A 25,284-nucleotide genomic window follows, 5' to 3' on the forward strand; every position below is an offset into this window, starting at 1 on the left:
CAACTCCGTTACATACACCCCCCTTAAATTATGCAGAAGTGAGGCAACGTACACACGGAAGACAACAGAAAGACCAACAGGCACAATAGACAAGGTTATCGGGCAAGGATGTACAAGAATGCTGTCTAATTATGTCACTCATCTGACCAACTACGTCAGGTGACTGGAGTAAGGGATCTGTCGCCGGTGTGTCAGGGTCTGTGTGCTCGTCGGAGATGCACTGTACTGGGTCTGGGAAGGAACTCTGTCCCCACTAACATAAGTGGCCTCAGCTCGCACCTGCCCATTCCCCTCTGTACAAACTACATCACCCTGCATAGCACTACATAACTGTGACAGACTGGAGAAAGGTATCTGTTGCTGGTGTATCAGTTGTCTGTGCGCTCGTCGTAGATGCACTGCACTGGGTCTGGGAAGGAACTCTGTCCCCACTAACATAAGTGGCCTCAGCTTGAACCTGCCCATTCCCCTCTGTACAACCTACACCACTCTGGATTACACTACACAACTGTTACACGGTTGGGAAGCCTCTACCTCTACCAACACACTCATTCATCGGTGTGCTACTTGTTACTTCTAAGGAGCTCATTCTTAGACTTAAGACACAAAAACACGTACATGAAAAAAACACACTAATTGCAAAACAGCAGGCAGACAATTAACACTCTACATGTATTTCCAAAACGGGGGTCGACACACCGTCCACCGAGTGATGGGACTGCACAGCGTCTTCCTTGTGCAGCATCGCGGTCCCGGTCCGAAGTGGAGAGTCACTTGTGATCCGGGTCACGGCACCAATGTGACGGGTGTCACAACAGTGACTGTCTTCATCCTCACGATGCTGCCGTATTAATGAAGACGAGACTCGTGGATGTGTCTTTTTATTTCTTTTATTTCTGCAACACTGCAACACAGTATGGCAGAAGGGATGGGTGAAGTCGCATGGGTTTCGTCTTGTGATTAACCTGAATCTCCTCGAGATTGTTCTCAAATGCAAAACATTGTAGATAACAAAACAGAATTAACAACATGTGATCGTATAGTGGTTATTTACAGAAAAAGAGAATACAACACAAGTTCACTGTTATTTACAAGATGTCCCTGAACGCATCATGGGCGGAGACTCGGCAGAACACGCGGTGCGCTTGTAATGGCGCCACCCGCCACGGACACTCACGGGCAAATGAAACACGACACAAGAAACTAAATATTGTTCAATAAAAACGAAATGAAACAATTATTACCTGCAACACAGTATGGCAGAAGGGATGGGTGAAGTCGCATGGGTTTCGTCTTGTGATTAACTGCGCAATAGAAAAGCACTATGAAGCTAAGTTCCACTCGACAAAACGTGAAGTAAATAATGACACAAAAAGTAATCTGGACTCGAATGAATAAGGGAACTAATTAGATAACACTAGACAGTAAAAAAGGGGAAACAAAATAAGATATTTTCATGAAAATGCGCGTTAATCAAGACCAACAGACAAAATAGCGACTCACCCTGAATCTCCTCGAGATTGTTCTGGAAACTATGGGCGGGACATAGTGCCACACTGTGCGCCGTTGCGTCACTTCCTTCATAATTTAATAACCTAAGTGTACAACTCCGTTACATATATATATATATATATATATACATATGTGTGTATATATATATATATGTATATTGTATATATATATATATATATATATATATATATATAGTAAAGTCGCGTTATATCGATTGTACTGCTTATTCCGATACTATTTCTATGAACGCAAGGAGAAAATTTACATGCCACAGGATTGGATATATCGATAGTCCGGTTATATCGATATTTTTTCCGACTCCCGAGAATATCGATATAACGAGACTTTACTGTATGTATATGTATGTGTGCGTGTGTGCGTGCGCGCATGTATATATATATATATATATATATATATATATATATATATATACAGTAAAGTCTCGTTATATCGATATTCAAGGGAGTCCAAAAAAATATCGATATAACCGGGACTATCGATATATCCGACCCTGTTTGCATGTAATTTTCTCCGTGCGTGCATAGAAATAGTATCGATATAACCGGGACTATCGATATATCCGATATCGATATAACGAGACTTTACTGTATATATATATATATATATATATATATATATTTTTTTTTTTTCAAAGAAGTACAGATGACGGCTGAAGAAACCTTTTCAATGATGGACCACTCCTGTACGACTGAGAGCCTACACAGACGTACTGTAGATATTGTATATAATATAAACCATGAGAAATGGTTTATACCATTAGAAAAATGGTTTAAACCGTTAGAAAAATTGGGTATTCTAAGACCAGTATATTTTGTGAACTCTTTCAATTTTACATTATCAGTCTCCACAATCATATGAAATGTCTTGCAAATGTCCATATTGAAGAGCAACGAAAAATTCTGTTCCCATCAAAACAGAATTTCATTTTTTGAAGCGATTTTCTCAAAAGTGGATGTGAATGGAGCACTTAGAGATGTCAAAGTCATTTTATTATTCTTCCATCCGTTTGATTCTCACCAAACTATTTGGTGTCATCATTGTGTACAGGGACACTCAGCCTTTCACATAAGCTCTCACCAGCGATTCAAAATCAGGAAACCAATTTCCTTGTTCCGTGCAATCTAAGAGACGAATAGGCCTCAGACATTTGACTTGACAGCCTAATATTCAACACGTTCATGAGAACCCAAGTGCTTATGGATGACGCCAAAAATACTTCGACTTCAATTGATTTCCCCCGAAAACAAAACTGAAATGTTTGATCAAGCATAATGTCTCATATATGTGCTGATTACATTGGCCATTGGAATCCTCTACAACCTGAAAAGTCAACGTTGTATTTAAATTTTAATCATTTCATTTGACTATTCATTTGGCTATCAACCAGTTCAGGGTGCCCCCTGCCTTCTGCCTGAAGACAGCCAGGATAGACTTGATTTTTTTAGTATTTCTACACTTTAGCTGGTGTATATAATGTATAGTCACTGTACATTATAAACACTAGACAACAGTGTTTATTTTATTTTTACCAAAACTGTGTGCATAGGTGAGGCACACAGTTCTCCTGCCTCGTGACAGGGGGCGCTGGTGATTCCAGAGATTCGTCTTGCGACTCCTAGGCTGCCGAATAGAATTAGTGACAACAAGCTACAGTAAACATTTGGCAAGTTAAAGGACAACGGACGTCTCCGGACAAGTTGTGTCCATAATTTGTAAAATGGCTTCAAATGACTTCTACTGAGTGTATTTTACAAAGATTCCACCGCATATAGCTATATTTTACGTTTCAAGACTCGCACTAAAAATTCCGGAAGTCTTGTTTTTGAGTTGGTGACGAGTCCTCACCCTACATCACTGAAGGAACGCCCCTCAGCGAGAAAGGACATACCTTGCATCACCTCGATGCTTTTTGCAATACAAAACACATTCTTTAATCGATTGCAAACATGTATGCTTTCCTCTTCAGAACTATTTGAATCATATTCATAACTGGATGAGTAACAAGAAAGCATATTCTCCGAATCTGAAGCCATTGATTTGATTCTTGAGCAAGCCAAGACGTCTTGCCGTGACACCACGAACATGGGGGCGGGACCTTCTGAAACTGGCCAGGTCCGGTTTCATATGTAAGTACTTTTTAGACACTTTAAGTCATTTTTATTGGTGTTTTGCATTTGACTAAAAATATCATACTGCGTGTTTTGGGTATTTTGGATGCTATAAAACGTTTTTCTGATGTCAGTTAGGAAACAAAAAAGTGACGTTGGTTGTCCTTTAAGTGCAACCACCCAGTCATTTCTTCGTGTTGCTTGGCCTAATTTTAAGAATGAAGGATTACATATCTAAATTGAAAGAATTTTCTAAACTGGACTTTCAATCGAAGGAGGAGATAATAATTAAAGGAAGACCAACACCGAACTGTGTAGCTCACAAAAGGTGAGGGACGGATGTAAATCTCCTGGACAGCTTCTCAGCTTTTTGGCCCAGAAGGATCTCATTGAAACTATTCCTGAGACGACAAAGTTGCTCCAGCTCGTGCTCACTGTTCCAGCTACTACAGCATCAGTGGAGCGGTCATTCTCAGCACTGAAAACACTAAAAACATACTGTCGGAACAGGACTGATCAAGGACGACTTTCTTCACTGGCAGTGATCTCCATTGAGACAGAGGGACTTTTAAAACTGAAGAAAGATAAGGAAGCCCTCTACAAAGAAGTTATCGATGCCTTTCTTCAGATGGAGCGGCACATGGACCTCTTTTATAAGTAAAGGTAACATGATAATAACCTTTTTTTAAATTATTTTTTTCTATGCTACAGTTTGTATATATTGTAATGCCCCTCAGTGTGACAAATGATGCGCACAGTCGCTGATATAGCGAGTCGGTCTTTTAATAACACAACTTAGCAGTTATCACAAACAAACAGGAGCTGTTGTTACGCCACAACTCACGCGCAGACATTCCCTCAGGTACTCTGTCCAACCCCCGTTGTTGGGTCCTCCCTCCTCTCTGTGTGTCGTCACCGGTGACGTGCACTCAGGGGAGGCAGCCTCACCTGTCATCATGGAAATATCCAGTGACGTGCAGTCTGGGGAGGCAGGTGAAGCTGTGCCTCACCTGTCGTCATGGAAATATCAAATGACTAAATAAATTAAACAGTTATATTTATTTTGTGATTTGTACTTTAACGTTCTTTTCCATTTAACTTCACCATTTTTGGATTTGTTTTTTCAGAATCGCTGAATTTTCACATTTACCGTTCAAATACTAAGTGGAGACGAGTGGTGAGGCAGCAGCCGGCTGAGCCTCACCATGGATTGCGCAATCACTATGCTCACTGCTGGCTTGCTCTGCAGTGAGACCGCATTGCTGTCCCTCTGCATATCGCTATTAAAGTGTTCAAAAGCTTTTCGTATATGAACTACATTTCTGCAGTTTAGCAGGTGTATGTAACGTACAGTCACTGTACATTATAAACAATGTACTACAGTGTTTATTTTATTTTTATCAAAACTGTTTGCATAGGTGAGGCACAGTTCTCCTGCCTCATGACAGGGCGTGTTGGTAATTAAAAATTCTCCACAACAGACAGCAACAGAGTCCTCCTGATGATTTTCCGCTCCATCCCAACCGCCTTTGTGAACAAGACCCCAATATATAATAATAAATAAATAATAATAATAAATTGCAAATACAGAGGGTTGTGTCAGGAAGGGCATCCGATGTAAAAGCTTGGCCAAAACAAACATGTGAATCAAACCTCTGAAGATGGAGGACTGATTTGCTGTGGCGACCCCTGATGGGAAAAGCCGCAAGGAAAAGAAGATTTATAAGCACCTTTCCTAACTCTCAAGGACACTTTGCAGTCACAGGATAAGATACTGCACTCTTTTCCGACTGAGGACAAGGGTCTCAGATTTGGGTGTTCTGATTTTCATTCCAACCACTTTACAGTTGGTTGCAAACTGCAATATTACCGATTCTGGATCACGGCTTGAAGAAGCCATCAGTACCACATCATCCTCGTCTGCGCATATAAATCACGACCGTAAAGGTTATGAAGAGAATCAATGACAAAGGGCAGCCATAGCAATTGAGGACATGGTCCCGGCTGAGAAAATCAGACATTGGAAAATGTCCTATTGGCTGTTAAGCATTTGTTAGAAGAAATGCACTCACTTCTGTGCCGTATCCTTTGCTCTAAAGAGTGGTCTCTGATGAAATATGAACCAGCTATTGCTTCCTATTAGTCACATCCCATTTGCATTTGGTTTTGATTCATAGACCACCTTCTCTCAAGGCTCCCAGGCGTTATAATGAGAATTAGAGAGAGAAAAATACTCAGATCTCTTGTTTTTATCTGTTGGTGAGGAATGAATCCTCTCCAAAAAAAATCGTTTATTTGCCAGCTCATTGATATGGAAATGATGCGGCCCTGAAACATCACAGTCTCACTTTCTCCAACCTTGACTTGATTACTAGTGGCTCACAATTGACAGGAGGGAATTCTTAATTGGAAATTGATTAAAAACAACTTCTCTGACACCACTTTGTTTTGCTTTGTATCCAATCACCTTATGGTATGAATTGGCCAAATGTGGTTGATTGATGTTTGGACTGGGCTTGAACAAGAACGATTTGAATTTGTGAAATCATATCCAATTGAATCTGCAGACCTTCCTAAATGCAACAAAGTTTCTGAGCTCATTGACTGCAAAACTGTATGAACCAACTTGGTAAATTTGCAAGCTAAAAACATGAAAATGCTGCATGCGGGCTAAGATATCAATCATTTAAAAACCCAGCTTGTGGTCCACATGTAAACCAAAGGTCAGCCCTGCCCACCCATCAAACATTTAATGGACCAAATTAGTATCTGCAGCCACTCCCTAACTCAGGAAAAGGGTTTCCTCAAAAACATTTAAAAGGGAAGAATACACCCATTCTCGTTTTCTGCCATCTAAATGTAAGAAACATGTTGACAATTTCTATTTGAGCAAAGTATGCCCTTGTGATTAACGTTTGGCGGGTCATCTGAATCGCTAATCATATTTGAATATTTCATTTCATTGATAGTGAATACATATATTAACATACCCGTTAAATGTGAATGCTTAAAATATAGCGTCAAAACTGCAAAACAGGGCTTGAACTTTGTTCAAAATCAAACCATGGTTGATGACTTTCAGAGGTCTGCTTGGTAGTTGAAGAGTTAGCACGTCTCTCTCAGGTACAGAAAAGAAGTGTTTGATTTTGACTCTGGTCTTCCTGTGTGGAGATCACATGTTCTTCCCGTGGGTTTTCTCAGTGGGTTTAATGGAACACTCTGAATTGTCTCCAAGTGTGAGTGTGAGCGCGAATGGTTGTTCATCCGGCTGTGCCATGCGATGGGCTGGCGACACGTTTATGGTGTAACCTGGATGGTTGGGTGCATGGTTTCTTCTGTCAAATGGGTTGAGCATGTCTGCTGCGCTGGGTACTATTTTTCATGAAGAAAGAAGGGAAAATTTCGGTTGCTTGGAGACACACACTTTGTTAATTAACATCTACCTGTCAAAACAAAATAACTTCTAGTTTGCATGTTCAACATTAAAGTCTTTAGACTAAGGAAAGAAGTTGAAGTCTTTTTCTTTCTTACACAATAGTAGACACATTTTTCATGCCCTACTTTCCCTGTAATGTATCATTAGATGGTTACAAAAGACAGGACAACAAAATAACAGTTGCGAGCTCTCCTTAAGACTGCTTTTGCATCAATGTGATCTTGTCAGCGTTGACTTTTTATCATAATATCTGAATCAGATTGCAGAGTAGGTCACACAGGGCATGTGTGCCATGCTCAGAATGGAAAACAACTAACATTGCCAGAGGGCAAAGACTGGTGATGTAAAAGCTTACGTAATGTCACTCGTCCTGACTCTTAAAATGAAGTAATTATGATACCCGATTTCATTTGAATAATTTCCGCCTTTGCGCTTATAAATTAGATTTTAGTCATTTTATACCCAGCGGTATCTCATAAATGTGTTGAATGTTTCAATTTGCACACTGTGCTTTACATATTTATACATCTTATTCATTTTGACCTTTCAGGTTGATCTTGCGTCATACAGGGATGCTGCCAAAATGTACTGCATTGTCATCTGTGTCACAGTCCATATCATTCTTGTCATTCTTGTCAGTATTATCATTACGTTTATGTGGGCAGTGTCACTTACAACAACAAAATACCGTGTAAATGATATAAAACAGGTGATAAGATGTGTGCTTTTCTCACTCTGTTGTTCCGGATTATGTTTTCAAGTAGAAAGCAAACGCAAATGTCCTAAAGGGGTTGAAAAACATTCCTGTCACTTACACTTAAAAGAAAAGAGGTTCTGCATTTCTGAAATATGTTTGTGGCCTCATTAATGGATGCGTGTGTGCAAAAGTCACTCATGTGCTTTTCTTTTATGCCTTTAATGACTGTCTGTTAAAATATTTAACAATGATCTCAAACCAGCTTGACCATGATGATTATACGACTAATCGACCCACAGGGGAAATTCATTGAGGTTTACTCACATTCATCAGCCCATGTCTGTCAGTATTATTTGCGTATTTCCGACTCCATAACTCCCTCATCACACATACAAAAAAACATACAGTAATAATAACTACATTATTCGCACAACGAATGAACCAGACTCAATCGCATGCTAAATTGAACAAAATAAAAACACATTGTGCGACAAATGTTTTTGAAACTGGATAATCTTCAGAGAATCGCTTCATCGGAGGAGACATTTAGCATGTTCTTGTAGCCTAAAGACCCTTGCATCTTGTGACGTGTTAATAATTGTGCACCACCCACATTCCGATTAAAGGCCATGCCTTGGCACTACACCATAAAACATTTAAATCCAGTTTTTAAAAAATAGTTTTAAACATCAGTGAAGGTCAACATACCCCAAATACAGCCATAAAAACTTACTATGCAGGAAGCTATCCATGCAATTAACTTAAGTTCTACACAATGCAATGTAATTCACGATCCCGTTTGTGTCGTGTGGAATGGATACGGATTGTTTTTCAGCATTTTTGGCCACGGCATTCATTAAGGAGGAGACTGTGCTGAGCGGTTGCGCCTTTTTGGCAGCATGAATATGCCAGCACTGTTTCTGATTGCCAGCAATGTTTCTGCGGGCCGATACGTATGTGGAACTGTCGCGGCTTGGAATTGAATTGGATTTACATGGGGCAAGAGATGTGAGACAATCTCTTTTTCTCAATGGATGGTACAGCTTCATGTTTGCTTTCAACATTTAGCTTCAAGCAGACATGCACATTTCACCATGACATCCATGATCCACTGGTGAAAAAGATGCTTTGATCCTCACCTCTTTCATCTAGAACTGCTTCATACAACAAAGGTGATGCAGAAAGTGCTTATGATTGAATGACTGCCTTTGTCTTTTGTGTTATGTCACGTTATTTGTTATTCAGTTCATTTTTGGTATGTTTTGACTTCAACATGGCGCCGCGAGAGTGGCTCCCTTTACAGCAAGACCTGATTTTTTTCCCCTACTTTTTCCTTTTTCTTTTACTTTATCACTCTGCCGCTGTAAAATGTATTTTTTTTTTGACTGATAGACTAATAAAGGCTAATCCAATCCAATTGACAAGTTGGTGCCAAAGCGATATCGAATGGAATATTATTACTTTGGTGTCATCTTGTGGAATCTAGGTGTTAAAGAACTACCGATATGTTAAATTGAGGGTAGCGAGCTCCTATTTATAGGTAAGGAGCTTTGTCTAGAGTGGTCAAATCAGTCTAAATGAAAACTAATGATGTCACACCATCTTGTGGCATCTACAAATAGTATAGTAAAGTAATAACATTTTTTCATGATGACTGAAGTTGTAATTCTTCGCTATCCATGGCCAAATTTAATTGGATAGTATTTCTGTATCGGGATGATGTAAGTACATCCATCTGGACATTAAATACGAGTAGTGGTAATATATACGAGTAGTTTTATACAGTACATTTTCAGACGAAAAAAAAAACGAGCAGTTCCTTCATTGTATGGCATATTGGGTGGACTATTGTACCTGGACTGCTCCTTGTATCAATAATATAACAACGAAGCATTCTATTACACAAATGATCGAACACCCCTAGTGAACCACCTAATAAAATAACAAACCATAAGTTTAGCAGAGCGTTTTATTGCTCTTTGTAGATGTCATTAAATGAAAAAGCATATTCACTTTTGTAATGGGTTCTAACTAATAAATTACTAATAAATTAATATAAATTTATTCACTGGCTATGCTTTTGACTCAAAATATCTGAAATAATATTTTCTGGTTTAAATGAATGAGTTACAGCACAACTACACAGATGCTAGTGGACAAAAACGAGCTATATATATATATATATATATATATATATATATATATATATATATATATATATATATATATATATATATATATATATATATACACAACCTGTCATTGTCTTTGTTGGATGTTTAGTTTTACAGTCAATTTGAGATTAAATGAGAGAGTCGATAAACAGACGGAAGTTTTAAACATTCTTGGAAATAAACCTAAGAATATTTAATACTTCTATGCATTCCCCTGTCTAACACAAAGCACCAACGGAGGTTTTTCTATTGCAATTTCCATTAGCGACTGAAGAAGGCTGGAGAGAGAGAGAGAGAGAGAGAGAGAGAGAGAGAGAGAGAGAGAGAGAGAGAGAGAGAGAGAGAGAGAGAGAGAGAGAGAGAGAGAGAGAGAGAGAGAGAGAGAGAGAGAGAGAGAGAGAGAGAAAGAGAGAAGGGGGCGGTGCCTGGCTTGTCGAGTGTTTTCAGCACCGTGGACAGCTCCAATCTCCCTGCGTGCGAGACTGCAAAGCGACAAGCAATTGCATCCATCCATCCTTATATAAACCTTATTTCAAGCGTTGTCTCTGTGTTGCTGTGGATGGTGCAGACCCCTGCTGATCCTGCACTATTAGAAGTATCAGGTTTTTGTGTGTGTGCGTGTGTGTATGTGTGTGTTTTTCCTGTAAAGAAGTGGATCCTGCCTGCACCGAGTTCTTGTTTATCACTCACATCGGAGCATGGCTGCGCGTCTCCATGACTGTTGCTGATGATTGGGATGTTCCTTCCTGCCGCTTGGATCCTACTTTAGGATCTAAAGAAGCGGTGTGAAGTTTGGGCTATAGGCGAGCAGCATCTGCAACGACAACAGAGGCAACGGCTCTGAGGCGGTGAGTGGTCCAGACGTATACAGCAGGCGGGATGAGGTGCCTGTGTGACTTTTTTAAATTGCTCTTAAAAACATAGGAGGAGCCTGACAAATCTGCAGGAGCAGACCTTCTCATGTAGCATCTGCAGAAAGAATCATTTCATACTCTTTCCTCACATTAGCGTAAAACCAAGACATCTGAAATGAAGAAGTTTCGGAAGGTGTTGGACGGGTTGACCACCTCCTCACCAAGTGTCGGGACTATTGGATCTCCATCGTGTGGCAGCGCCGCCGGGACCCCTACCACAGCGCCTACCCCCAAAGAGATCGACGTGCAAGAGACGCTCGTGTCGGAAAACTTTCAGCTGTGTAAGGTGGGTGCTTACATCACCAAGCTTTCCAGCCTTGCCGTGCTTGTTTTCTCCCCACCCACTCTATTTACATTTGCACACGCCGTGTTGACAATGGAACACCCTGAGGGATCCTGTGGTGTCATTTATCATCTAGTGCTTAGGTGAAAGTTCCCCACAACGCAACAAAGGAGGACTGGCGACCTCATTTTGCCCTCTTTTCATTTTAATGTCCCCTCTGACAAATCCATTTGTCATCCTTGCACATGGGAGCATATCTGGCAAAGCTGACATGTAGCTGCAATTTTAGGAAGCTCCCACCAGCATGTGTACGGCCCGCTTATGTGACCCAAACATCCAGAGAGCATGTCGGTGAAGAGCAGCCTTCGTGTTGCATCAGCCAGGACACATAAATGGTGTGGAGGTGATGACATAACTGGTGTCCCTCCCATGCATACAAAATGCACACAAGACGGACCCTGCAGTATGTCCTCATAGTTGACGTGCTTTTTACTGGGGGGGGGGTGGGGACTGGTGCTGATGCAGATGTGCGCGTTAGTGTGTTTCTGGGGTTATACGGAAGGTGTATTTATAGCACGATGCATTTCGGGGCTGACTGCAGTGATTAGTCCTTGTGCTCAAAAGAAAGGGGGGAATTTTGGCGAGCTGTGTGAATAATTCATTAAGAACCTAAGAGAATGTGAGTTGTTTGCGGTGCTGTATTTCAGAGTGGAGCGAGTGGAGGTGGGGGTTTGTCTTTTATTTCTACAAAGGGATTGGAGGACAAGGAGGCGGCGGTTAATTCACAAGAAAAAGATGCTGCAGAGCACCCTCACAAAGCTGGCTCACGGGCAGACAGGGAGGAGAAAGTGCTGGAAAACGAGCAGCAGGATTGTTGAGTCCCATGCCGGAAGCTACACCTTCTTGTTGAGTGCTTGAACGCACACTTGATATTAAATACACATAATTGATTGAAGTGCGTCAAATTCCAACACAGCAGGGTGCACGTGTGTGTGTGTGTGTGTGTGTGTGTGTGTGTGTGTGTGTGTGTGTGTGTGTGTGTGTGTGTGTGTGTGTGTGTGTGTGTGTGTGTGTGTGTGTGTGTGCGCGCGTGTGTGAAGAGGTGAGTTATACAGAGGGAGGAAGATGCAATCACTCCTTTGCCTCCAGACAGAGTTCAAAGGTTGATGTCAGTCTTGTTTCTTTTTCTACCATCCCCTTATATGTGAAACTTGATTTCAAGTCAAGTCAGATAAAAAATGATGAAGAAGAAGGGGAAATAAAATCATAAAATCACTCCCTTTATTTAACATGGAAACGAGAATGTGGTTTGCTGCTCGTTGGTTAGATCATATACTGCTTCAGAAAACAACTTTCTGATTTTTCTATTTCACATTCATAAACATTCATGACTTTGGCACACGTCGTAACGATATGACTTGCATCCTCACCGTTTCAGTGTGGAACATTGCTCTAACAGACTGACTCCTTTGTTTGGATTCCATTCCTAATGTTTTAATTTCAAAGCAGGCTGCAGTGGAAATTGTGGTGGCTTAAGTGGTGGTAGACGCTTTTATTGAATGCTCCCTCAGACAGAATGAAATCAAGGGAGAAATATAAGGTAGCAGGTAGCTGAGCAGCTCGTTGAATCTTTCCTCTCATGTTTAACAAGAGGCTGAGAGAATATCAGTGGCACTTTTGTTCTTGGTTATTTTTTCAGGATTTGAGTTTAAAAAACGGAGATGTATGATGACAGTGAACTCAAATAATTTTTAAAATAAACCGCAGTTTGTCAAATGGTTCATGTTTTGTTGTTTTTTTTTCCTGAAAAAAAATTGCTTCAGTCTGTTCGGTACTGTCAAACTTAACATAGACCACAGATAATTCCTTATATTTATAACAACCACACACAGTATTTGTCTTAATCAATTTGATTTTCCTTAATTCTGACAAACAATGCAAAATGTCATAAATATGCTATTTAATAGTATTGGTGGTGAGGTTACAAACCTTTTCACTCATTCACTGACATTCCCAAATTTATTCAGGAATTAAAAATATGACATGCAGCGTCATTCCCGAATTTGTTTGGGTTTTGTTTTGTCCATTCCAGGAGGGGGAAACATTTGCCTTTTTTACAGCCACCCCCACTTGCTCTTCATATGACTCCAGACCCATATAACCTAGGAATTAACTCTTTTTTTCTGATAAAACAAGAGAGCCTAAGGTTTCTTACGCTGCATTGAATGTTTATGTAGTCCTTAAACTCAATCATCTGTGGGTCCTGGAATTTGAGTGAAAAAGACAAAAACCCTGGCACTGGAGTGGACATATTTTTGCATATGTCTGGGAGTGAATGGGTTAACAAAGGTTACTTGAACAGGATAATATATGCTGATGGGGGTGTACAATTGCAGAATCCAAATTCAAATACAAAATATAAGTAAACAGAGAAAATAAAATTGAACTGTTCATTCTGGGCACATGGGCCATCCATCAACAATCTGGCAGTTGACTGTGAAATTTAGAATCCTACTTTAACAAACACACCAACCAGCAAATGACTTTCAAAATCACGTATTGGAAATAGCACTCTTAGTTTGGCACTTGCCCAACAGCATTCCTAAATGGATCCACTAATATCTTCCCATTATAGGTTATTTTCTTACATTACCCCGAAACATAAACACTACCTGTGCAGCATCCAGGTTACACACAGGTGAAACACTGAGAAATAGAGCACAAACAATATGCTCTTAAAATAAAAGCAACACATTGCCCCCACAAGACCAAAAGCTGAAAGATTTTCTTTGCTTACGCTACACTTGGACGCGGTGACACAAGCAAGTATGATGAGAGCATGTGGCTGCAATATCAGCACACAGCGAGTGCAAACAGGACCAAAAGGGAACAACGTGTGCTCCAAATATCTGCCGACGAGATGAGAGAAGAGTTAAAACAAAAAACACGGTTGTCAGAGACTGCTTCAAAAGTCTAGAAACAGATTTATGGTGTGATGTTAAACAGTTCCTAAATGCATATTCTCATTTTATGGCTACATTTATCAAGCCAGCTAGCCAGCTAGCCAGCTAGCCATCTCTGCAAGATGATAACATGGTGATGAAAAATAAGCATACAATTTTCTGTAAAGTGAACACAAATCTACTACATTTTACAAACAGGCGCCTTGTCAAATTTGAATAACTTAATAAAAAAACTAAAAAAAAAACGCCCCATGACACTCACACATTATGACACATGTTTGAGTGTGAACTCCTTAATATTGTAGAATCAAGAGCTTGTTAAAATGGCCACCCATGGGATATCTTCATGCCATTTCCATTTCTAAAACCCTGAACAGATTTGTGTCTGAATGAGCTTTGCGATGACTCTTCACACCAGCAATTTCACACTGAATGTAAAAATCCTTTCAATGTCAGTTAGGGAATTTAAACAAGACACGTTTTAGAGGAAAATCTAATTGCTTTTTAATTGTGTTTTTTTCCCCACTTACTCACATATTGGGGATTAATTTGATTGCAATCAGATTCATTTTACATATGTAACATGCAGTGATGTGCGGTGAGGTTCATGGCTGGTGAGGCACTGACGTCATCACAGTCAGATTTACAAACATAGGAACTCCACAGAGTAGTTTATTCACCATTTGATTGGAAACAGTTAACGTGTTTTGTTTAAAATGTCATGTCAGCATTCTTTATATCTCTTCTTCTTTTCCTTTCGGCTTTTCCCCTCAGGGGTCGCCACAGCGAATCAATTACCTCCATCTATCCCGGTTTTTTGCATCCTCTTCTCTCACACCAGCTACCTTTATGTCCTCTTTGACCACATCCATAAACCTCCTCTTCGGTCTTCCTCTCGGTCTCTTGCCTGGCAGTTCAAGGCTCAGCATCCTTCTCCCTATATAGTCACTCTCTCTCCTCTGGACATGTCCAAACCATCTCAGTCTGGCCTCTCTGACTTTCTCTCCAAAGTCAATGTCAGCATTCTTTATATACTGTGTACAAACTGTAGCAGAGAAAAAAAGAATAAAAAAAACGTTATTATTGTGTTACCTTTACTTATAAATTAAGTCTTTGTCTCAATGGAGATCACTGCCAGTGAAGAAAGTCGTCCTTGATCAGTCCTGTTCCGACTGTATATTTTCAGTCTTTTGTGCTGAGAATGACCGCTCGACTGATGCTGTAGGAGCTGGAACAGTGAGCAGGAGCTGGAGCAACTTTGTCGCTTCAGGAATAGTTTCAATGAGATCCTTCTTGGCCAAAAAGCTGAGAAGCTATCCAGGAGATTCACATTCATCCCTCACCGTTTGTGTGCTATACAGTCCGGTGTTGGTCTTCCTTTAATTATTATCTCCTGCTTCGATTGAAAGTCCAGTTTAGAAAATTATTTCAATTTAGAGATGTAATCCACCATTCTGAAAATAAGGCCAAGCAACACGAAAAAATGACTGGATGGTTGCACTTAACTTGCTAACTGTTTACTGTAGCTTGCTGTCACAAATTCTATTATTCTGCAGCTGAGGAGTCGCAAGAAGAATCTCTAATCACCAGCGCCCCGTGTCATGTGGCAGGAGAACTGTGTGCCTCACCTAGGCACACAGTTTTGATAAAAATAAAATAAAATAAACACTGTAGTACAGTGTTTATAATGTACAGTGACTGTACATTATATACACCAGCTAAACTGTAGAAATTTAGTTCATATACTAAAAGCTTTTGAACACTTTAATAGTGATATGCAGAGGGACAGCAATGCGGTCTCACTGCAGAACAAGCCAGCACAGTTAGCATAGTGATTGCGCAATCCATGTTGAGGCTCTTGCTGCAACTGATCTTCATTCCTCTCCTTTCCAGGGCATACCTCCACATCTCTAGTTTGTCCTCCACCTCTTCCCTGCTCTCGCTACAGATCACAATGTCATCTGCAAACATCGTGGTCCAAGGAGATTCTTGTCTAACATCGTCTGTCAGCCTGTCCATCACCACAGCAAACAAGAAGGGGCTCAGAGCTGACCCCTGGTGGAGTCCCACCTCCACCTTGAATTCCTCCATCACACCAACAGCACACCTCACAACTGTCTCATAGTCACGATACATGTCTTGCACCGCTCTGACATACTTTTCTGTCACTCCAGACTTCCTCATGCAATACCACAGCTCTTCTCCGGGCACCCTGTCATACGTTTTCTCCAGATCTACAAAGACACAATGCAATTCCTTCTGACCTTCTCTGTTCTTCTCCATCAGCATTCTTAAAACAAACACTGCATCTGTCGTACTCTTTTTTTGGCATGAAGCCATACTGCTGCTCACAAATGTTCACTTCTGCTCTTAGTCTAGCTTCACCTACTCTTTCCCATAGTTTCATTGTATGCCTCATCAACTTTAATCCTCTGTCGTTGCTACAACTCTGCACATCTCCCTTGTTCTTGAAAATGAGCACCAGTACACTTCGTCTCCATTCTTCTGGCATCTGTTCACCATCTAAGTAAGATCTTGTTGAATAACCCAGTCAGGAACACCACTGCCATCTCTCCTAGACACTTCCATACCTTGATTGATATATCATCAGGCCCGAGTGCCTTTCCCCCCGTCATCCTCTTCAGCGCCCTCCTCACGTCATCCTTGCTAATGTTTGTTACGTCTTGGTCCACAACAGTCACATCTTCTCCTCTTTGTTCCTTCTCATTTTCCTCATTCATCAATTTTTCAAAGTACTCTTTCCATCTTGCCTTCACACTACTAGCACCTGTTAATACATTGCCATCTCTATCCTTAATCACCCTAACCTGCTGCAGGTCCTAACCACCTTTGTCTCTCTGTCTCGCCTTTAAAGATGAGTCTCGCCTTCCTTGCTTTCCAGCCTAGCATACAAGTCATCATAGGCCTCTTGTTTGGCCTTTGCCACCTTTACTTTAACCGTGTGCTGCATCTCCTTGTACTGCTGTCGACCCTCTTCCATCCGCTCAGTGTCCCATTTCTTTGCTAACCTCTTTCTCTGTATACACTCCTGGACCTCCCCATTCCACCACCAAGTCTCCTTATCTACCTTTCTTCCACTCGATAGACCAAGTACATTCTGACCGCTCTCTCTGATTATGTTCGCTGTAGTTTGCCAGTCATCCGGAAGGACCTCTTTCCCACCTAGTGCTTCTCTTAACTCCTTCCTAAAAGTCATGAAACCCTCTTCTTTTTTCAACTTCTACCATTTTGTCCTCACTTCTGTCTTTTGTTTCTTCATCTTCCTTACTACCAGCGTCATCCTACACACCACCAACCAATGTTGTCTGGCTACATTCTCACCAACCACTACTTTGCAGTCACTGATTTCCTTCGGCGTTGACACAAAATGTAGTCTAGCTGTGTACTCCTGCCTCCACTCTTATAGGTCACCCTATGTTCTTGTCTCTTCTGAAAGAAAGTATTCACAACAGCTATTTCCATTCTTTTAGCAAAGCCAACCACCATCTGTCCTTCAGCATTCCTCATCTGGAGTCCAAACTTGGCCATCACCTCCTCATCATATTTGTTTCCTGTGTCAACATGTCCATTAAAGTCTCCACCAATTACAACCCTTTCACTTCTGTGGATGTTCTGTATGACTTCATCAAAGTCCGACCAAAATTTCTCCTTCCTCGCTAACTCACATCCTACTTGTGGGGCATACCCACTAACAACATTTAACATCACACCTTCAATTTCTAGCTTCAGACTCATCATTCTATCTGATACTCTTTTTACTTCGAAGACTGTCATGCGGTGAGACAGAAAGCAGGTGGAAAGATGATAAAAGTTGCAGCCAGATGCAGGAAGGGTATTGTGAGTTCTCTTTATTTGAAGTTGTGGTTGATATCAGTTTTCACTAGACCACAGGTAACACTGCTCTCAAGGTTTTCCTTTGTCCGTCTTCTTCCTCCCCGAAGTGACTGGCTCAGTCTAGTTTTAAAGGTGCTTCACCTGAGCTTCTGGCCAATCAGATCCCAGCGGCAATTGGCCATTCCCAGGTGGTTGCAATCACCTTCTCAGAGTCAATTCGTGATCACCCAACTCTACTGTTTTGGATGGGGAGAAATGCGCAACTTTCTCCCATCCAAAATCCAGAAAACACAAAATTATTTAACATTTATTTTGGCTTCATGACAAAGACATTCTTAACAAACTCCTCGTTTAAGATAACCCCAACTCCATTTCTCTTTCTGTCCTCACATGATAGAACAATTTGAACCCTGACCCTAATCTTCTAGCCTTGCTCCCTTTCCACCTGGTCTCCTGGACACACAATATGTCTACCTTCCTTCTCTGTATCATGTCAACCAGCTTTCTACCTTTACCTGTCATTGTTCCTACATTCAAAGTTCCATTTCTCTCTTTTCCTCCGGGCACACATCCCTCCTCTCCTTCTTCGACCAACAGTCGTCCATTTTCCACCGGCACCCTGAAGGTCAACAGTGCCAATGGCGGCCGTTGTTAACCCGGGCCTCGACCGATCCGGTATGGGATCCAAAGGTTTGATTTGCATATTTGTTTTGGCAAAACATTTTACGGCGGATGCCCTTCCTGACACAACCCTCTGTGTTTATCTGGGCTCGGGACCGGCACAATAAGACACTGGCTTGTGTCTTTGGACATGTTACCATGTGTATTTTATATACCAGATGAAACCATTCTAAAGACGATTCTCTTTAGGATATGGACATTTAAGCACAATATCTTGAAACTTTTAAGTGTTTCTGTAGCTCATGGCAAGAGTAGTCGTTCACCGCAGTGTTTTTGTTGTACTCCAAAGTCTCAGTTTGAAAGTGGGTTTTATTTTCAGCCCCAGTTGGCGCTACTGTTCAGCATTTACCAATCAAGTCTGTCAAGTGTTCTAGGACAGCCAAACTGGATTGTCGCTTGTCAGATTATTGACCTTGCTCAAGTGTTTTCTCGGCCTCTCAATATTCTCCATTGTTGCTCTCGTTATTGCATAGAATCTTGGAGGCTAAAGTATTTTTTATTCTTGTTATAGCTTTTGATCTTTTCCTCCTTTATTTATTCTTGGTGGTTCCTGCGTATCTTGTCTTTTGCAAGTGCTTTTGTTTATGCATTTTGTGACCAGCAATTTCTGTTTGTACTCTGTCGCGACACTTTTCTGTGAGTAAATATTGTTGTTGTCACACTTCGGTTGAGTCTGCATTTGTAGAATCCCAAAACTTTATTCGCTTTGCTACAGAATTGGCGACCATTAGTTGATGAAAAGAAATGCTTGACAGGTTGAGGCTGCTCCATTCCCTTTTGGTGATCATTAAATCCTTTGTCTGACATTACCTCGCTGTGTTCACAGCAACACTGCAGACTCTCAATGAGTGTGATGAGTCAGTATGATGGACTTCCAACAAGGCTCGTGTTACCATGTGTCAGAAGGGTTTCTCGAGTAAGAAGGAGGCGAGGTCAGGCTAAAACGAAAAGAAAAAAAACTGACAGAAACAAAATGTGACAGAGAATCGATGTTTGACATACACTTGGAGCATGGAGCTCTGCGGCAAAAAAACAAGCAGCTTGGCCACCAAGAGCCGTCTTAATCAGGCAGGGTCATTGGCCTTTGGTGCAAAAGGAGTCTTGAGTGATGCTAGCATGTGCAGTCTCAGCAACAGACCCTAATTCCCTTCAGTAAACTTCCGCAATCAATCTCTCAAATATGGATCTCCTGGCACGGCAAGAGGGAACGCTGCTGGCAGGATAAAGGAAATATACACTGGTCCACTCAAAAAAATATGCTAAAAAATTATACTTATGGTCGTTCATTAGAATATTTAATCCCCTTCACATATTACACATAGAGTGCACAACAAATTAATTAATCACTACTCTTCAATTTTGAAGTAAAGGAACAATTTAAAAATTTGGTTCAAACATTACCAAACATTGTGGAATTTCCCAAGTTTGAATTGCTTTTGCGGGCCGAATAAAATGATGTGGTGGGCTAGATTTGGGCGCTGGACCTTGACTTTTACACATGTGAAAAACTGACATAGGTCCTGCTATGTGTCGTTTTCATGGGCTTGTGAGAGTATGTTTCATCATCAACATTGTACGCTTCAACATTTAGCTTGTAGCAGACATGCACATTTCACCATGACATCCCTGATCCACTGGTGAAAATGACTCTTTGATCAACCTCTTTCATTTAGAACTGCTTGATGCAACAAAAAGGGTGCCGAAAGTGCTTAACATTAAATGACTGTCTATATATTTTGTGTTGTGTCACATTATTTGTTATTGTGTTATTTTTTGTTTTGTTGTTTTGACTCCAAGATGGTCCTGCGAGAGCGGCTGACTTTACAGCAGCTCCGATATTTTGTTTTTCTACTTCTTCCTCTCCTTTCCTCTTACTTTCATCACTTTGCTGCCATGAAATGTTAATTTCTCCACTGCAAGATTAATAAAGGCTAATCCAATCCATCATCATACAAGTTAGTTAAATGAAGACTTTAAATTGTGTAGATGGTTATTTGTCAGGATGCCTTCTGTGGCTGGCTTGTGACCAGTCAAAAGTGAAGCATCCCATGTTTCAAAGGTCAGGAGTGGTAGACTCCAACTCACTCATAACCCTAATGAGGACACGCACAAGTGATAATGAATGAAAAATGTGGGTTGCGATTCCTATAAGTAGAAAACCTTCTGTCATTCACATTGCAGCCACACTTCACGTACTTTAACGCTCCATCATATAAACGAACCAGCCAGGGACAACAGAGCAAAGGGAGTCTGTTGTCAAAGCTGCGGTAAAAACAGTGACTTCATCAGGCCTAGAACCTTTACAGCAGAACAATTTTTAAGGCGGGACAAAGTTTACAGCCACGCTGACAGCTGCTGTGTGTCAGGGGTTGAAGAGCTTCATTTTCTCCAGAAAATCTCCTTATTACTTTTCTACTTCATGGGAGAAGAAATAAAGAAGGTGGAGGATTTTAAGTACTTGGTGTCAACTGTCCAGAGCAATGGAGAGTGTGAAAAGAGGTGAAGAAGTGTGTCCAGGCAGGCTGGAGCGGCTGGAGAAAAATGTGAGGTGTAATGTGTGATAAAAGGGTTTCAGCTAGGATGAAAGGAAAAGTGTATAAAACAATGGTGAGACCAGCCATGATGTTTGGACTGGAGACAGTGCCACTGAAGAAAAGACAGGAAGCAGAGCTGGAGGTAGCAGAGATGATGTTGAGGTTTTCTTTGGTGACCAGGTTGGATAGGATCAGGAATGAGTACATTAGAGGGACAACTCATATTAGAGGCTTTGGAGAGAAAGTCAGAGAGGCCAGACTGAGATGGTTTGGACATGTCCAGAGGAAAGAGAGTGACTACATCGGGAGAAGGATGCTGAGCCTTGAACTGCCAGGCAGGTGACCGAGAGGAAGACCGAAGAGGAGTTTTATGGATGTGGTCAAATAGGTCATGAAGGTAGCTGGTGTGAGAGAAGAGGATGCACAAAACCGGGACACCAAATACAGCAGACATTTAAACGGCTTCTTCAAGCCATTAACTCAACTGTAACCCAAATAGAAATGTATAGTGCCTCCATTTTTCTTATGATGATACTAGTGCAGCGTGTTCTACTGGAGACAAATTCCTTGTGTGTTCTACACACTTGGCAATAAAGATGATTCTGATGATTATTCTGATTGCAAATGGAACTGTAGACACTTTGGACTTTCTTTTCTTTAACATTTTTTTCGTCTCTGACAACACTCTCTTCATCAGAGCTGGATAAAGGCAAACAACCATGATGGAGAGTCACTGGTAATATGCGTGCATGTATGCGTGTGTGTGTGTGTGTGTGTGTGTGTGTGTGTGTGTGTGTGTGTGTGTGTGTGTGTGTGCCTGCGTGTGCGTGTGTGTGTGTGTGTGTGTGTGTGTGTGTGTGTGTGTGTGTGTGTGTGTGTGTGTGTGTGTGTGTGTGTGTGTGTGTGTGTTCGTGTTCAAAGTGAAATAGCTTCTGCTTGATTTTGTGTGGGCTCCCAAAATTCTCTGTCCACTCAGTCTGTAGGCCGCTTGCCTCACCTCATGTTGTGCAAATATAATCAGCTGAGCTTTTCAAACAGCCTCTTATTGCACTCCAGTGCACTCTCTTCAACAGATCAAGCCTGTTAAGGGTGTCTCTTCTCTAGAAATGCTTGATTAAGCGCCGCATTAATACATCATTGTAGTGACGTGTGGCTTCCATTGAGTGTAAGTTGTTGTATTGTTTTTGTAACTCACCAAAATGAGGAGCCCGGTTTGTTGTGAAGGCTTTGTTCAAATTATTTCAAAAAAATGCTTTCAGGCTCCGCCAGATGGAATGCACTCCTGTTTCTGTAACGATGGCGTCATTTATGTTCAAGGGCATATCCACCTAGCTTTAATCAGCCATAATGTCTTGATTCATTTGCTTGGATGATGAATTGACACGTGTCAGATGCATGTTTAAAATTGAAATCCCACGATGATGATTGATTAATCAACACCTATATTTAATAAAGGGGCAGTTTTTATAATAGTGTTGACATTAATCGATATTCACTACACAAGTAATTAAGTAATTTGTACACACACACATGCACACGCACACACACACACACACACACACACACACACACACACACACACACACACACACACACACACACACACACACACACACACACACACACACACACACACGCATGCTACATTGCATACTGTTGATGATAAAACAAAGAATGTAAAGCGCTTTCTGGAAAGGGCGGATGAAAGTGGAACAGAGATGAAAATCTCTTTGATTCAATAGCATGCGAGGAAGAACATGATCCTCATTAATGGACACTTTCCAAAGCTTCATTCAAAACACAGAATGCTTTAAAACATTTTCTTCCACACTTGAGATTTAGTCTTCAGAGCCAGCAATGTCTTTATCTTCTTCATATAAAGCACATGTTTAATTACCTTTACTTAACAACCTTTAACATTTTCCTCAGTGACTGTGTAAATGTGTTTGTGAATAGTTGTCAATGACAACCAGTCCAGTGTGTTGTTTGCCTTTAGCTTTACACGGCTGGGAGAAAGGTCTCTTTCACTGCGATTCCAAATATGGATGGTTGAGAAATGATTAATATATTAAAATGTATGCAGCATGATGGTCGACTGCTTTGCACAACTGCCTCACAAGGCAGAGGCGTAAGGTCAATACAATTTTAGGGTTAAATCCAGCTTCTTTCATTTTAGGCAGCTGGCTACCTCTCCTTTCTCATGAGCACCTTGAAGCAGTAATTCATACCTTTGTCACATCTCGGCTCGATTAGGGTAATGCACTTAACGTTGGAGTGAGCCAATCCTCCATTAAGCATCTCTAGCTGGTCCAGAATGCTTGCCTCTTGACTGGTGCTCATAAGAGGGAGCACATAAATCCTCCTCTGGCAGCACTTCACTGGCTCCCTGTACATTTTAGAGTTCTTTTCAAGATGTTATTTGTTTTCAAATCTTTAAATGGCCTGGCTCCTCCTTACCTCTCCGAGCTCATCCACCGTTACACACCTTCCCAACGCCTCAGGTCTGCTGACCAAACATTATAAGATGTTCCAAAAACTAAACAGAGGCTCATTGGGGATCGAGCCTTTTCCTTTGCTCGTCCAACTCGCTGGAATGACCTGTCACTGAGCATTCAGCAAGCCCCCTCGTTGCCCATCTTTACTCACTTGTACTCTTTGGCATTTGACTCAACATAATTCAGACTTTATCTTAATTTTACTCCATGGTGTTTTCTAGTATCTTTGTGACTGCTTTATTTCCTGTATATGATAGCTGTCCATGTTAAGCGCTTTGTTCCAGCTTCAGCTGTTGTGAAAGTGCTATATAAATCAATATGTATTGTATTGTATTGTATTGTATTGTATTGTATTGTATTGTATTGTATTGTATTGTATTGTATAATTCCAGGCCTTCCTATGTGCAGTTTTTATGATCTTCCCATACCATATATATATATAAATATACTGTGGAGAATCTGTATTGTTTATTATTCCAAGCTATTTATCTCTCTGTCTCTGTCTGTCTGTCTGCCTGCCTGCCTGCCTGCCTGCCTGCTGTCTGTCTGTCTGTCTGTCTGTCTGTCTGTCTGTCTGTCTGTCTCCCTTTCTCTGTCGGTCTCTCTCTTTTTCACTCTCTATCTTTGAAAACATTTAAATGTGGGTATGTGTAAAAAAATACATTTTTAACATGGATAATCCATCCGTCCATTATCCAAACCGCTTAATCCTCACAAGGGTCATGGGGTTTGTTGAAGTCTATTCCTTCCATCATCAGGCAGTAGGGCAGGGGTCGGGAACCTTTTTGATTAAGAGAGCCATAAAAGCAAAATGTTTGGAAATGTTTTTCTGTGAGAGCCACACGTGCACACACACACAATATATGTACAGTATAGTGATTTCAACAAAATGTCATCATGTATCATTTAAAATGATTTTGTGATAATACTTACCAGTAATATGAATGCTTTTCCGTTCCTCAGTATTGGTAAAAATCCAGCCAAACAATCTGAATGAAAGTCAACTTGCTGGGTCCATACACAAGGTTACTGCTAGCTAGCCTGCAAACTGCTCATTAGCTTTTACGCTTGCTTTCTGCTGTCTCTCACAGAGGTTTATTGATTGGATTGGATTGGATTGGATTGGATTGGATTGGATATGCCTTTATTAGTCTCACAGTGCTAACGTAGCATGGAGCTTTGTCAAAGTGCATCTGACATTCAGCTGTTTCATCAATGGTGATGTTGTTAGAATGACAGCAGAGCATGGTCTCTCTACAAAGGCGAATCCTTTGGTCCATTCAATGTGAAGTGTATGATAATCTGCATTTTTTTTACTCGTCAGGTTTATTTAAAAGGGAGTGTTTACCTGTTTCAACATCAATGGACATATGTCAGTATCATCCAATCAAAATTGCGCATTCAGCCAACTGCAGCCCAAATAGGAAATGAACAGCAAAAATACATATTTATTTTTATGTGCGAGCCAGATGCAATCATCAAAAGAGCCATATATGGCTCGCGAGCCATAGGTTCCTGACCCCTGAACTGGTTACTAGCCAATTGCAGGGCACACTGAAACGAACAACAATTTGCACTCCCACTCGCACGTAGGGACAATTTGTAGTATTG

General features: G+C 41.0%; 1 protein-coding gene across 10 annotated transcripts in view; it reads left to right on the forward strand.

Moving 5' to 3' along the window:
* The first annotated feature begins 10,406 nt into the window (after nucleotides 1–10,406).
* The window catches only part of stxbp5l (syntaxin binding protein 5L), a 124,478-nt gene continuing 109,600 nt past the window's right edge, over nucleotides 10,407–25,284 (forward strand). For all 10 annotated transcript variants that reach the window (XM_089003500.1, XM_089003504.1, XM_089003502.1 and 7 more), the window contains exons 1-2: nucleotides 10,407–10,796; nucleotides 10,957–11,148. In XM_089003500.1, coding sequence (XP_088859626.1) covers nucleotides 10,978–11,148 — 171 coding nt within the window. In that variant the 5' untranslated portion in view covers nucleotides 10,407–10,796; nucleotides 10,957–10,977. The remainder of the gene's footprint in view (nucleotides 10,797–10,956; nucleotides 11,149–25,284) is intronic.

This window comes from Hippocampus bargibanti, linkage group LG08 (assembly GCF_051943395.1).
Source record: "Hippocampus bargibanti isolate YZ-2025 linkage group LG08, ASM5194339v1, whole genome shotgun sequence".
NCBI classification, from domain to species: domain Eukaryota; kingdom Metazoa; phylum Chordata; class Actinopteri; order Syngnathiformes; family Syngnathidae; genus Hippocampus; species Hippocampus bargibanti.